At 43.2% G+C, this 15,462-nt stretch overlaps 1 protein-coding gene across 3 annotated transcripts in view; it reads left to right on the top strand.

Moving 5' to 3' along the window:
• TMEM164 (transmembrane protein 164) overlaps positions 1 to 15,462 on the top strand; it is a 55,983-nt gene that overhangs the window by 37,812 nt on the left and 2,709 nt on the right. For all 3 annotated transcript variants that reach the window (XM_061598568.1, XM_061598566.1, XM_061598567.1), the window contains one exon: positions 6,677 to 6,755. In XM_061598568.1, the coding sequence (XP_061454552.1) occupies positions 6,677 to 6,755 (79 nt within the window). The remainder of the gene's footprint in view (positions 1 to 6,676; positions 6,756 to 15,462) is intronic.

Here is a 15,462-nt window from a genome sequence, read left to right as displayed (position 1 = left end):
AAAAATAAATAAAATAAATAAATAACATATAAAACTGACCTCGATGAAACCTAACAAATTAAAAGGTTTTATTAGTCTATAATTTGAAAATTATTGCCGCCATTATCACAGGGATGATAATTACACTGGAGGGAACAACTTAACAGTCAAAAGTGCCTCAAACTTTACTGGTTACAAAGGAATATGCATGTTCAGCATCAAGTCACAATTTCAGGTTGGAACACTATAGGCAGAGGGACACCCTTCTCTGAGAAAGCAGAAAGAAGTCTGCCTTGTTGCTTAGACACCTCTCTCTCTCTCTCTGGTTTTAAAATGTTGCTTAATGGTTTCCACAATCAGTTAGCGACTTGCTCTAATCTGGAGCCTAGTGTCTATATCAAACACACATGAATACAGGCCTCTTCATGCTTTTCAAACGGGAGGGCAGTTCTGGATATACATACATACATAGCGGTTGCTAGGAGACGGCATCTGAGCGGCCTGCCAGCCTCAGCAGGAGCCGGCCCAGCCTGGCCTCCACTGCCACCGCCTCTTCACGGCTCCTGCTGAGGCTGCCAGGCCGCTCGGACGCCGTCTTCTAGCAACTGCTCCCACGGGGGCTGCTGCTGGGGGGGGGGTCCCTGCAGGGGCGGCGGCTGGATGGAGGCGCCCACGTCGTGGCAGACGCGGGCCAGGCGGCTGCGGGCTCCACGTCCAGCACCCTCACCTGCGGTTGTGTGGGCGGTGGGGCTGCTGCTGCAGCTGCAGCTGCAGCTGTGTGCCACTCTCCAGTGGGCAGGTGCTGCTGCTGGGGGGGTCCCTGCAGGGGCGGCGGCTAGACGTGCTGGGCCCCACTCAAGCACAGGAACAACTACGGCGGCTCAAGTCCTCCTGTCTCTGCAGTCCCTGCCTCACTGAGAAAGGGCGGGAAGGCGGCCAGCCACAGCCCAACGTATGCATGTGTCAATCACGCATGCGTGCCTGAGGGGGCTGCTGAAAAGCCAGAGATCCACCGGTTTAACGTAAGTATGGCTGGAGACGGCCCCCTTTTGCCGGAGACTCCGGCAGAAAACCGGAGATCTGGCAACCCTAGTCCTGATGTGTATGGCCTTGGTTCCTGTTGCACATAGTGTCACGCCTTTCTGAAGATAAATGTGACTCTCTTGATGTGGTGATCTTCCCTTTTGTGTCAGATTCTGCAATGGGTGTTGGCGTCTTCTTGTTTTAATTGTGTTGTTTACAACTGATGCTAGTGGTGTGATATTGTACCAGTAAATGCACTTTGTTTGGCTAGCCAAACTGGAGAACTGCATGTCCTGAAAGATTGTTTTGTTCTACATGTTGTTGCAGCAGAATCATTTTACAGAAATGCTCTCTTTGTAGTTATTGTGTAATTGACAACAAATATTGGCAACAGCAGCAGTACCCTGCCAGAAACGAATATTTTTTGGTTTGTTCGTTTATCTAAAACTATTTTGGAAAATCACATTTTAAAAATGTCTTCTGTACAGAGGTTTGTTGTTTCTCTCCAAACATTTTGATAATGGAACAACAAAACATTAACGCAATACATCCACACACAGCATAATACGTGGTATTTGCATATGTAAGCCAGTGGAACTTATGCTGGCATAAGTCCCCAAAAAGGGGGTGTGGTAGGGGTGGGACATGGCAAGGAGACACTTATACCTATCCCAAAACGCTTTCAGCTTGGTCACGTGACTTGGCAACCTGGTGGACATTAGCCAGCAAAAAGGGTGGCATAATAACATTCCTCCTGAATGGGGCTTTGAATAGCTGAAATTTAAACTGGCTTTCTATAGTTAGGATTGCTCTGTAAGACAGCAATGAGGATTGAACTAACAAATGCTGTGGCATTAAATCATACCAGAAAGACATCTTGGATTCTGGAGGTAGTGAATTGCCACTTTGTCTAATAATAAATGTTATAAAAGGCCCCCACATTGGCATAAAATTATGGCTTTCCCCCCTAACAGTTGGCCAGAGTGTATACTTAGCTGATTGTGAAGCCTATTGTTAGGTTTGCTGCTTATTGAAGAGCCTGTTCGTGTAGTGTAAAGCCAGTGTGGTGTAGTGGTTGGACTAGGACCTGAGAGACCAGGGTTCAAATCCCCAATCAGCCATGGAGCTCATTGGGTGACTGTGGGCCAGTCACTGTTTCTCAGCCTAACCTACCTCACAGGGTTGTTGTGGGGATAAAATGGAGAAGGAGGAGAAACATACATGCCACCATGAGGTCGTTGGAGGAAAGGTGGGATATAAATGCAATAATGAATGAATGAATAAAGCAAGGGTGGGCAGGCTTCAGGCTTGATGGATCTACTTTGATTTTTACTATACCTTTGAGATCTGCAAACCAAAGCTGGATGCAAAATGATGGCACATGGAAAACATCTCTACACTTAGAATTAAGCAATTTGTTTTGAGGGCTAGGACTGCTCTCAAATGCCTTTAATACTAATCCACTCCTGATCTCTGCCCCTCAGGTTTCTTTGTTTTAGCAAGCTAGCTTAGGGGGAAAACCCTTTTTGTTGTTGCTGTTGTTAAACCATTGGGAGCCAAAGCCTCTTGCTGATCTACTGAAAGTCACACAGAGATCCACCAGGAGGTCCCAATCTACCTTTTGCCAATCTGTGGCATAATGAGTATCCTTGCAAATAAGTTCACTAAAGTACTTTTTTCTTTAAAAAAAATAATTGCTAGCTTGTAATTTTTTTTAGTAGTCACTTGACTAATACGTATGTGAATTTAGAAACCACCTTTTTTTTTTTTTGCTGAGGGAACTCTCACAAACTCTGATTCATTTCTTAGAAAACACAGGTTAAACACTGTAAAAGAAAACAAAACCCCCCCAATACCTGAGTTTTTAAAATATTTTGTAACTTTCATGAAACTTCACAGTTCTGCTTGGCTGCATTAGAGGGAAGAGTGACAAAGGCCTGATTTGCACGTAACACTAAGCCAAACTATGGTTTAGCATGAACAAACAAGTGTGCCGGAGTACAGTGAGAAAATAGCAGTCGATTGGCTGCTCCCCTGCTCTTGCAGCACCACCAGGACCTGATGATGGTAGTGCTGCTGCTGCTGATTCTTCTTCCACATAGGCAATGTACAATATATAATAGAAATGGTTAAAAAAGAGAGTTGAAAACAGCATAGAAAATAACAGCAAATGCGTTTTTTTAAAAATACAATGATGACACCTGGGGCAGATCATCCGGCTAGGAAAGCTTGTTGGGAAAAAAAAGGCTCCAGTTGTTTCTGGAAAGTGCAGATAGAGTGTGCTCTATCACGTCTTGGCAAGAATGCTGTTCCACAGAACAGGGGCAGCCACACCAAAGGCCCTGCTCCACGTTACTTGGGCTTATTCCCTCTTTGGATCTTTAGGAGAAACTTTCTTGCAAAACGCAGTGACCTATTGAGGGTATAAGGGCTAAGGTAGCCTTTCAAGTAACCTGTATAGGGCCTTTCAGGTTAGTACGACAACTTGAGCTTGTGCCAGTAGTAGACTGGCAGCCAGTGCAAGTCAGGTGTAATATGCTGGCATAGTTTCCCCCCACAGGCAAAGTAGCTACCATGTTCTACACCAGCTGCAGCTTCTGGACCAACCTCAAGGGTAGCTCCACATAGCATGCATTGCAGTAATGCAGCCTAGAGGATACCAATGCATGGATAACTGCGGTCAACCTATAATTTGGCTTAGCATTTCATCTGAACCTGGGCTTGCGGTTTGTCTAGCTTCAAACAAATCTTGGTTACAACTTGCAGTTTGGAGCAAGGTGCAATTTTGGAATGAGGTAAACTATGAGCCCGGGTTCAGACATAACGCCAAGCCAAACTATGCCTTAATTCCTGCCGGAGCAGCAGCAAAAGTGGTGGAGGAGTAAAGCAGCTGCAATTTATGTTAAGCCATAATTTGGCTTAGTGTTAGATTGCGAATGAGGCCACTGTAAGGCCCATTCAGTCAGTTCAACTTGGACCGCCATTTGGCTCCCCCCTCCCCCCGGCTTCCCAGGACATCCTGGGAATTCCAAATTTGTGCTTGAAATTCATTCTCCCTCCTATTTTCTTTCTCCCTCCTTTCCCTTTTCTATGTTGACTATTACATTCTTTCCCATTGTTTTCCACGGTAAATTGCTGTTGCATACATTGGCATAAAGTTGGATTAAAATACACCCATTTCCAAGGAATGTCTAGGCCAGCCTTCCCCAACCTGGTACCATCGGGATGGTTTGAACTACAACTGCCCAGCAGCCCCAGACAGCAAACCTGGAGCTGTCCAGGCTTGTGCTGTCTGGGGCTGTTGGGCAGTTGTAGTTCACAACATCCTGATGGTACCAGGTTGGGGAAAGCTGATCTAGAAAAATCAGATTCAGAGTCTTGCAAGGGTGTCTCATTGCTAGTTCCCATTTACAGATTCTGACTGAAGGTCCAAGGCAAAACAAAAATCCACTGGACCCCCTGCCAATGTGCAGAGCTTTGCTAATCCCCTCCTTTCAATTTTGCCAATCAATTCAGCATGAAATCTATATTATTATTTATTATTTTATTATTTATTAAACTTTTATACCGCCCGACTAGCAGAAGCTCTCTGGGCGGTGAACAACAAAAATACTAAGATACACAATATAATACAATAAAAACGTATAACAATAAAACCGTCTAAAATCAATTACAACAAATGAAAAATCAATAACTTAAGTTAAAATGCATTGGGAAAGAGGAAGGTTTTAACTTGCCGCCGAAAGGATAGCAGTGTCGGCGCCAAGCGTACCTCCTTGGGGAGACTGTTCCACAGTTCGGGGGCCACCACTGAGAAGGCCCTAGATCTTGTCACCACCCTCCGGGCCTTCGAAGCAGAACGCAGTGAGCGGGCGGGTTCATATCGGGAGAGGCGTTCCAACAGATATCGTGGTCCCATGCCGTATAAGGCTTTATAGGTTAATACCAACACTTTGAATCTGGCCCGGAAGCATATTGGCAGCCAGTGCAAGCGTGCCAGAACAAGTGTTATGTGATCGGACCGCTTGGTCCTTGTCAACAATCTAAACAGCTGAACTCCTTGGAAATCAAAATAAGAGTAACCATGCATGAAAATACTGGCTCCCATAATTAATGAGAGTTGGTGTTGATCTTGTTCAATGCACTTTCTTTTTTTAAAAAGTGGCTAAATGCTTCCTTGGCGATGTCCTGCAAATCGGAGGCTCTGAGTTGCCACTTGTTCACTTCCGAGCAATTTCTAATCCCCAGTGACAACCAGGAAACACATTAATGACAAGCTTGAAATGCAGAAGCAACTTGTGTGAATAGGAATACATTAAAAGGAACTTGTTGTCACAGTAATTACATGGTTTCCTGTCTGAATATAGTGTGGCTTTCACAAGCTGTTAAATGTGCAAATAAACTCCTGACCGTAATTGTGTGAATGTGCCTCAGAATTGACACTTGAGGTAGAAACATATTCACTGTTCTGCTGGTTCCACCTCTCTCTTCTGAAAATGGGGACACATGATGCTAGTCAAATCCCATCCCTTGTTACTGTAAAACCGGGTAGGATCAGCTTGTTTTTTTTTCTTCAAATTCAGCTTCAAAAAGATTTTGCAACTGATTGGCAGATCAACCCTTTCTCCCTCCAGGTGTGGCCAATGTAAATGCTTTGCTGTAGGTGACTGGTGTGTTCACAACCTTGATATTTGTCAGTATCCTCAGTCAGGATTGAGGACTCAAAAGCTTTTTGCTTTTCATCTGCCAGGATCTGAGACCATAGTGACTCTTGAACTAGTCACTCAAAAGCATTGGTGAAGTTCTTGGAAATTTTTAAATTGGAAACCTTTCCAGATTTTTTCCTGGTCCCTTAACTTGATGGAGATCTGATTTAGCATGTTTATCTGATGTGTGACTTAGTACACAAAACTAAAGAACTATGTCATGTTAATTTGTACATGTTGTATAAATAGCTGAGAAGTCGTCCCCCCCCCAATAGCCAAAAGTGAACTGAAATATCTCCTAAGTGGCTATTTCCAAATGTGATTCAGTAAATAAATTATGACTATGTTCTACCTTGGGGGTAGAGAACCTGTGGCTCTCCTGGTGTAGTTGGACTCCAGTTCCCATCAGCTCCAGCCACTTGGTCAGGCATGATGGGAACTATAGTCCAGTAACAACTGGAGGGCCAACCCCCGACCTACCCCATTGTTTGTTCTTGTTATGTGCCTTCAAGTTGACTATGATTTATGGTGACCCTATGAATCAGCGATCTCCAACAGCATCTGTTGTGAACCACCCTGTTCAGATCTTGTAAGTTCAGGTCTGCGGCTCCTTTATGGAATCAATCCATCTCTTTTTCTACTCCCTTCTGTTTTTCCCAGCATTATTCTGGTGGTCAAAGCTGAGACACCAGACTAAGATGCACCCAAACTCAGAGGAAGGCAATGGTAAACCACCTCTGAATACCTCTTACCACGAAAGCCCTATGAACCTCCATTGTAGGAGGCAGTATGCCTTTGAATACCAGTTGCTGCAAACTGCAGGAGGGGAGAGTGCTCTTGTATTCAGGTCCTGCTTGTGGGCTTCCCATTGGGGTAGCTGGTTGTGTAAACAGACTGTTGCATTAGATGAGCCTTTGTGTTCATTAAGACAAAATAATTAACCATTTCGTTTCCCCTTCTCTCCGCAGCTACCTTTTGAACTGGAGGTCTATTACATCCAGCATGTCATGTTGTACATTGTCCCCATCTATCTGCTACAGAAAGGAGGTATGTGGTGTGTCTGTGTGTTTAAGGATGCTTTTAACACCCCCCCCAATTTGCACTCAAATTATACCGTGAGGTAGAGCATCTGCTTTGCATGATTGCATTTGCAGGTCGGATCCCCGACCTCTCCAGGTAGGGCTGAGAGAGACTCCTTTCTGCAACCCTGGACAATCGCTGCCAGTCATTGTAGACAGTACTGAACTAGATGGACCAATGTCTTGACTCACTATAAGGCAGCTTCCTGCGTTCTTATGTATATATTTCATACAACTTCTTCTCCCGAAGTAGTGGTAGGCAACCTCTGTCCTCATTAGGCTGGCCAGGCTTCCCCATTCAGCCTGCAAGGCTGGTTGGCCTAAACTGCGACCAGCTGTCCATCACGTGGCATCCTATGATCAGGTATGGGGCAGGTGAGGATGTAGTACCAAACTGAAAAGGAGGAATCAGGAGCCTGGTGCTGGTTCTTCCTTTGCAGCCATGGCTTGAATTCTTTTTTGAACATTCATTTTAGTATGCTTTCCAATGCATTTCTTATAAAATAGGCACTTTTATACACTTTTTTTTAAAAAAAAAAACACCCCACCATAAACTGCCTAAAATTTGGAGAAGTGTTCCAATCTGTTAGCTGTGTTGCAATCTGCATAGACGTTTAGGACCAGCAAATTAAGTCTCTTGGCTTCCAAATGTGGACTGTACCAATTTTTTCCTCTGTTCCTAGGCATGTTATTCCATTTGACACTTGGGAAGGAAAACTCTGATTAAATGTATCCTGTCTTCCGAGTTCTCCAGAGCAACCACCTTTACATTCCAAAAAAAAAATAAGATCCTCTTACAGTGTAACGTTTTTCCTTCCATGCTTTATGTTTTGTTCATTTATTTTATTTATAAAAATATTTGTGTACCGCTATTTTGTTAAAAAAAATCAAAGCAGTTTATAGCATGTTTAAAACAACAACTACGAAAGAATTAAAACAAATTAAAAATACACTAAAAAACAAAGTTCAATTGTTGCGAAAAAAGTATGTTCTCAATTTCTTGCATAAGCCTGGCGGAACAGAAAGGCTTTCAGCAGGTGCTTAAAAGTTAAAGCAGAAGGCGCCTGCTGAAACTCTGTTGGCAGCATGTGTATGCTTCATTTATGTGTTTTATTATATTAATTTATTTATAGGATACTTCATATCCTAAAGTCTTGGGGCAAAGAACAATAAAACCTCAATAAAAATACACAGTTCATAACAATAAAACACACACACACACATATAAATCATATTTCAACTCATCGTAAAACTGCAGCAGTCTCATCTGAATGTTATTTAATAAAAGGAAGAAAATGTAAACAAGGGCAAATTGGTTGCCCTAGAGAACTTGGAAGACAGGTTGCATTTAGTTAGTGTTTTGTTGTGCTTTAGCTCTCAGTGTTTTGAGAAGTGTGAATTTGATAGATTCAGCTTTAAATGCGATCTGAATTGAATTTCTCTCCTATCCCTAGCCTTCTGTAAAGCACTTCTTTGTTGGTCTGACTTTGGGAGTAAATGTCAAGCGTGTGACTGTGACACCCCTATCTGAAGACTCCTGTCTTACATTAGGATGGGCCGGCTTCTTACTGGTTTATGGCTATCTGCTGCCCTCCAGTGCTGACCTGAGAACAATGAACTTCAGTTTGACTAGGTTCCCTTGTAAAACCTGGTGTGGCCTTGGATATACGCCAAGTTGTAGGCAGTTGGTCTCAGCTTTGCATTGCAAATGCCACTGAAGGATCTCAACTGACAAATGGTGCCTTGGCAGTACAAGATTCAAGAACTGTTGCCAGCATCTAGTCCACCTACATGGATTCTAAGAGACTGGCGAGTGCCAGATGTAGTAGGACTATTACTTGGAAAGCATGAATTCCTGCTTAACCCACTGGAAATCAGCCAGAACTCCTTGTATTCCAGTAAGAAAGGGAGAATATTTTCTAGCACAATTTGTAACTCAGCCCATGTTTTTTATTTTCACTGTTTATTCTGCTTAATAAGTATTTTCTCACCTTTATTTATATACCAGTGTTTCCCAAACTTTCAACATGCACGTACCCCTTTTGAGACATTGATTTTACCGGCGTACCCAACTTTCACAAAAATAATTGGGAGAGGGTTAAGGTATTGTAACACATTCTTAATTCCAATAAGCACTGCCTGGGTCAACAAATCACAAGCCTGGCTCCCCTTATTGGCTACAATCCTGAAAGGGTGGGATTAGAGGCCAGAGCTTGGAAAAGTTATTTTTTTGAACTATAACTCCCATCAGCCCAGTCCAGTGGCCATGCTGGCTGGGGCTGATGGCAGCTGTAGTTTAAAATAACTTTTCCAAGCTCTGGCTAAAAGCTGCTATACAGATCGGTTAAAAAACAGATTAAACAGTCGTGGGGGGACTGATGTTTTGGTGTATATCTCGGGAACCAGACGACCTAGAAACTTGTTTTTTTTTTTTAAATTGAAGATGAGAATCCAGAGATTAAGGTAAATTAGCTGCAGACCTGGAGGGGACCCCCCAAAACCAGACATTCCAGCCAAACATCATGCAGCATGCAGCGTGTTTACAGAGGCAGCGCTTGCCTGGGCTGGAGGTTTGAATCTCCCAGTCTTTGGCTGCAGAGCGGTTTTCCCCCCATCCTGCCTGGGAAGCCACTCAGGCATGCAGCCCAAGAGAAGGCAGGGGATTCAAACTTCCCACCTAAAATTCACAGCTGATGACTGGGCAGGCCAGGCAGGATGGGGAGGAAAACCGCTCTGCAGCCGAAGAGCAGGAGATTCTCCAAGAGGGAAGTGGCTGGCGAGATGGCTGCTGGTAGAGAGGGGTGTATTTGTCTGTAAAATAGCCTACTGTACAGAGGTAAAATTTTCATCTGCTGCTTTCCCCTCTGGCCTCGCCCACCACTGCCATGTGGCCCTTGGGCTGAAAAGATTCCCCACTACTGCCCTAGCCAATGGATGGGGCTAGAGTGTGTTTCCATCTCAGTCTGCAGTCCTCAGACAACTAGCAGGGGTGAAGAGTATTATTTATCATGTGGGGAAGCAAGCTGCCTGTAGCTGCTCCTTCTCTGGCTGATGGATAGGGCCAGGTGGGTGGTTTTGCCATGATGTTGGTCCTGGGGGATAAGGGGTGCAATGTCCCAGCAGCCAGGGCTGTGGAGTCAGTACACCAAACCTTTGACTCCGACTCCTCTATTTTTCTACTGTCTGTCTGCGACTCCGACTCCTTCATAAATGGTAATAACAAATTTTGTTGTTGTTCTGTAGCAACTTCAGTTTGTTCCTCAGTTCCTCAGTTGCAGGAGTGTGCTCTTCAGTTTCAAACATTCCTATATCTCTGAAGTGTTCTTCTAGCTGTTGGTCACCTTCATTATCTGCATTCATTAGTTTAATTGTACTTAGCATGTTTGAAGCATTGTCAGTTACAATACAAAGAACTCCCCTTCTTGACTTTGAAAGCGAGATACACACAGCAGTCATGTGCTTCAGCAGTTGCTGGGCTCTGTCACTTTTAACTTCAGATGGGAATTGCATGTGTGAATGGTCTCCTGGGGTTCTGCCTTGACTTTCTTCCTGCTAGCTCTGTAGGTGTTGGGAGATTTTTTGTTGTTTTGCTTTTGTTTTGTGTGGAGTAACACTGAAACATCCAATCCAATGGTACAGTCCAGCAGTGGTTTCACCACTTAATGCTACTGATTATGTCACTTGCCGATTATCCTTAGGGCATTTTCACACGCGAGACTTAAATCACATGTTAACATCTGTGCTTGTGTGAAAAAGACAGCAGAAGAACAGCGGTACAAATGATGGTTTAGGCAATCTTACAGTTGCATCACAACTCGCCTCAAGCAAAAGCTCCTCTGTGCCTCTGGCTGTACCCACACCATACATGTAAAGCATGTTGCTTCCCCCAAAGAATCCTGTGAATTGTAGTTTACCCCTTTATAGAGCTACATTTCTCAGCACCCCAGCAAACTACAGCTCCCAGGATTCTTTTGGGGGAAGTCATGTGCTTTCAGTGTATGGCGTGTAGGCAGCCTCTGTATAGGAAAGTGCTCTTAGGTTTAAGACTTGTGTATGTGGCTTCCTGGTTCACCTTGGCCAGAAGGAGGAGCCAGAACTCCCTTTTCTGTCGAAGAGGATGTTGTTGGCTCATTGGGTATTTGTTTTGTTTTTGCATGAAGCCACAGTTCATTAATTGTGCCAGTTGAAGAGGCTGGGCACTGAAGCCCAGGAGTGTAAGAGAAGCAAGCCGGTTGATGACACAGTTGCATGATGTATTTATAAGATTTTACCCACTCTCCACCATAGTTTGATTAAGCTCTGTTTGTTGCAGTCTAAGGGGTTTGGAATTTAATTGGATTAGTTTGTTTAATTGTATGATTGATTGGGCCATATGGTGGTTGGGTAGACCGAGTTGATTTTTCTTTTGCCTAGTTATCAGTCATGTTGTTTATAAATGTGGGATTTGTACTTCTTAGTTGATTTTCATTTATAGTATTTTATTTCTTGAGATTTAGAGGACATTTTGTCCTAGCTGTTTATGTTATGTTTCACAATGTGGAATTTTTCTTGTATTTTGTGCAGCTGGTTTTTATGTGTCATGTTTTTTCCGATTCTATAGAGGTTGCTCTCTTTAGTTGTTAATTGTGTTTTATAGAATGTCGTAGGTGGGTTTTTGTTTTGCTATTATTTGTCTTTTGTCTTTTATTTAAGAACTTAACCTGTGTTGTAAGCCACTTGGAGATTTGCTTAAGTGGTGTATCAGTTTATTTATTTAATTGATTTTTTGCTTTCCCTTTACCATAAGCTCCCAGGGCAGGTTAAAAATAGTTCCAATACAGATGCAAACTGGAAATTGCCATCATCATAATAAACATTCCTATTTACACAGGCTTATGGGGTTGTATTCAGTGAAGTCCTACTCAGAGTAGACCCACAGTCAATGGGTCTGCTCTGAGTAGGACTAGGGTTGAATGCTACCCATGTTTTTTAATTGGGAGGGTGGTTCGATATGTCAGTGGCCTTTGTTGTGCTCATTCTTTAAAGTGAGATGAGTAGGGCTTGCTCCTTCTAAATAAGTTGTCGGATGAATATATTAGTTCTTGTTTGTTGTGGTTCTTACTTGATTTTAATGTCAAAACAGTATAGATTTAACAAGAGATGGGAATGCAGACAGTTCCTAGCTAGCAGTAACGGCAAAGTGTGTTTTGTGCCGCCATCTTGGACAAATTCTGCTCATTCTTAAGCTGGAAAGTACTGTTTTCTCTGGTATGGGCCATTTCATCCTATCTCCTTTCTGATACAATCAACCTTTAAAAATTCAGTCTGGGATGAGGAAGTGCATCTTCCTAGCAAACATTCGCAATGTTGTGTGTCATTTTTGTTCACATCGAGATGTGTAAAGGAAGAAATTGAGTTCTGAATGGGCATTGCACTGCTAAGCTCTGTGCCCTGACAAACAGCTGAGTTGTGCTGTTAAGGCATCTATGATCAGGAGAAAAATATAATCCATGGCAGTGATGAACTTTATTTTTAACACTAAATGCTGAAGGAATTAGGATATTGTGCATTGGATTCCAGACATCCAAATGTGCAGTTTTGCATGTTTTGCATAAAGCTGGTCCTTCTGGTTACTGAACTCCTGTCATACAAAGGACACAGCAGCGGTGAGGAAATTTGGGCTACGGGAAGAAAGGGGATGATGTTGAAGGAAGTGAAACTTAACTAGAGGCTATGAGGGACATCCAAGAGGGGAAGAAAACCCATTTGGAGTCAAGATCTGATGAAAAGTGATCTGTAAGTGCAATCAATCTATAAAAATATACTCAAAACAAAACTTGTTTCAGTTCTTTCTGTCTTCCCTTCCCTCCCCATCCTCACCTTGCTTTTACCACCAGTATTTATGGATCCTTGCTAATTGATTCACAATGACTTTCAGCCTTGTCTAGAGAAAGCATTTCAGTCTGGAGATAAGCAATTAAAGACCAAAGACTGAAGAGTGCAAATGGTGTTTGAAAAACAAAATTTTGGGGTTTTTTTCTCCAGCTGGCTGAAACATGCATGTTTGCTAGGAACTATCCTGAGCATGCTCAGTTTAATTGCAGAATTTTAAAAATAGAGATATATTTATGCTGGAAACCAGGGGCAAGCTAGGAGCCTTTGGGGGCAGTTTCTACTAGCTACAGGCTGGCTGGCACATAGACAAAACTTGTGAGCCTGGTCTGTATACTAATAAAATACCCTTGGAACATAAGTAGAGCCCTATGAGAGGATCAAAGCTTCATCTAGGCTAGCATCCTGTCTTTCCATAAAAATTGGTGTGTGTCCCAACGTCTTGTACAGCAAAGAAAGTTTCTCTGCCATCTCCTGATTCTCTTTTAGCACTATGACAGGCGAGGTGTGTGTATCAAGATGGTTTGTATATTGCAAGGACCTCTGTGGAAGTGTTCCATTTTACCCGCAAGTTGGGATGGAACGATCTGTCAATTTCAGTTCTCTCAGGTTATCACTTTTTCCAATCTTAAATTCAGTTCCTCACATTTCTTCAGTAATTTTCACTTGAACAAAATCCTCATTAAACTCCATCAGCAGTTTAGTGTGAATTTCTCCTGATAAATACACTTTTGTATGCAGGTTTAACTAATGTCCACTTTATTCCACACAATTTCCCCTAAAATAATGCATTCTTGCATGTTATTTTCACAATTATGTATATTTATTTATTTATTTATTAAATTTCTATACTGCCCCATAGCTGAAGCTCTCTGGGCGGTTCACAACAGTAAAAACAGTATATGCATTTTTATGCATGCTTTCTCCTAATGTATGCATTTTTGTAAACATGATTTCGTTGGGAAAAAGCATCACAGAATTGAAATAGTGTATGATGGCTCATAGTCCTCATATTTTTTCCAGCAAGTGCAAATCTTGATAGATCCAGCTTTCAATGCAAACCGAATCAAATTTCTCCCCCATCTCTGCCTCCATGTATGACACCTGCCAGTAACAGGCAGTGTTCAGTGCAGAGCTGGCTTGGCCTTTACTGTTAGTGTCTGCAAGAACAGCCTGCACAAATTAATTTGCATTTGGGGGGGAATAGAGTAATGTATTTAGAAGCCACATTGATAAGCCTTCCCCTCGCACAGTAAGCATTCCTGTCATTAACTGTTTCTGTTAAAGAAGTATGTGCTGACTCCTTGGCAGAGCTTGGAAAAGTTACTTTTTTGAACTACAACTCCCATCAGCCCTAGGCAACATGGCCACTGGATTAGGCTGATGGGAGCTGTAGTTCAAAAAAGTAACTTTTCCAAGCTCTGCTCCTTGGGTTTCTGTGGATTCTCCAGAGTCTGGTACTCTGCTTTTCATGCTGCCTCTCCCAAGCTTGTGCTGACCTTCGGCCACCCACTGGCTGAGAAAGCTGGTAAGCTGCTTGTGCTTGAAAGCTGCCTCCTTCCCTCTGAATGCACGTGGCCACCTCTCTGTCTCTCTCCTGGGAAGTCAAGGTGCTCAGTGGTCAATACCTGCCTTTGAGGAGCTATGGCTGGGTAGATTGCATTGACTCCTGCGATACTTAGGCAGCTTTGCCTAAACCAGGAAGGTCTGATGATAACAGAGCCCATGAATATGTTTCTTTGTTGAAACAACAAAGAGTATTGTGGCACCTTGAAAGACTTCCACATTTATTTTGGCATAAACTTTCATGGACTACAGCCCACAGAAGCTTATGCCGGCATAATACATTGTCTTTAAGGTGCTGGAGGACCTTAATTAAGTGACTGTAGGGCAGGGGTAACCAACCTGGTGCTCTCCAGATGTTGCTGGATTACCCCTTCCATCAGCCCTGACCATTGGCCATTCTAGCTGGGACTGATGGGAGATAGAGTCCAGCACTGGACTGCTGTGTTGCACATAGAGAAGCTAACTTCTCTATGTGCTAGTAGGTGGTGGTGGTAGTAAAAATTTGTTGTTGTCATTGCTGTTACATTTATATTCCACCTTTCCTTCAAGGAGGTCAAGGTGACATACAGACATGGTTCTCCTTTTCCCAATTTTATCCTCACAACAATCCTGTGAGGTAAGTTAGGCTTGGAGACAATGACTGGCCCAAGGTCAGCCAGTGAGCTTCATGGCTGAGCAGGAATTTGAACCCTGGTCTCCCAGGTCCCAGTCTGACACTCTAACCACTACACCACACTGGCTGTCAGCAAGAGTTGTACAGCAAGAGTGGATTAGAGGCAGTTGGTTAGCAGAATCATGTGGCACTCTTGCCCTGGGTCAACCACACATCGACTCCAAGCTTTTTCCAACCCAGCAGCCGACATTCCAAGTTGCAATGGAAGCCAATACCTCTTTTTGTTGGTTACGTATTCATACTATCTGACTTGGAAGGCTGCAGGACCTGTAACTCTGTGTGTGTGTGCGTGTGCGCGCACATGCCTATGGAAAATATACCTGGCATAAAATCAAGAGTCTGCTGATAATGTTAATATTTTCTTAATATGTTCACCACTTTTTGGAGGTAAGGGTTGTGGCACCTCCTAATTGTTGCAGACCAGGAAATGGTGCAGTCCTCTCCATATCCTACTTCCTCCTGCTGATGGTGGAACTTCATTAAAGAGGTACTGCAGTTATTTGGAACTATAGTAATCCAATGGAACATTGACTTTTCCTTTCTCTCTCTCTCTCTCTCTCTGCCC

The sequence above is a fragment of the Rhineura floridana genome, chromosome 16, assembly GCF_030035675.1.
Source record: "Rhineura floridana isolate rRhiFlo1 chromosome 16, rRhiFlo1.hap2, whole genome shotgun sequence".
In the NCBI taxonomy this organism is placed as follows: Eukaryota; Metazoa; Chordata; class Lepidosauria; order Squamata; family Rhineuridae; genus Rhineura; species Rhineura floridana.
The sequence above is the reverse complement of the archived record's forward strand: the minus strand, read 5'-3'. Positions and strand labels throughout refer to the sequence as shown.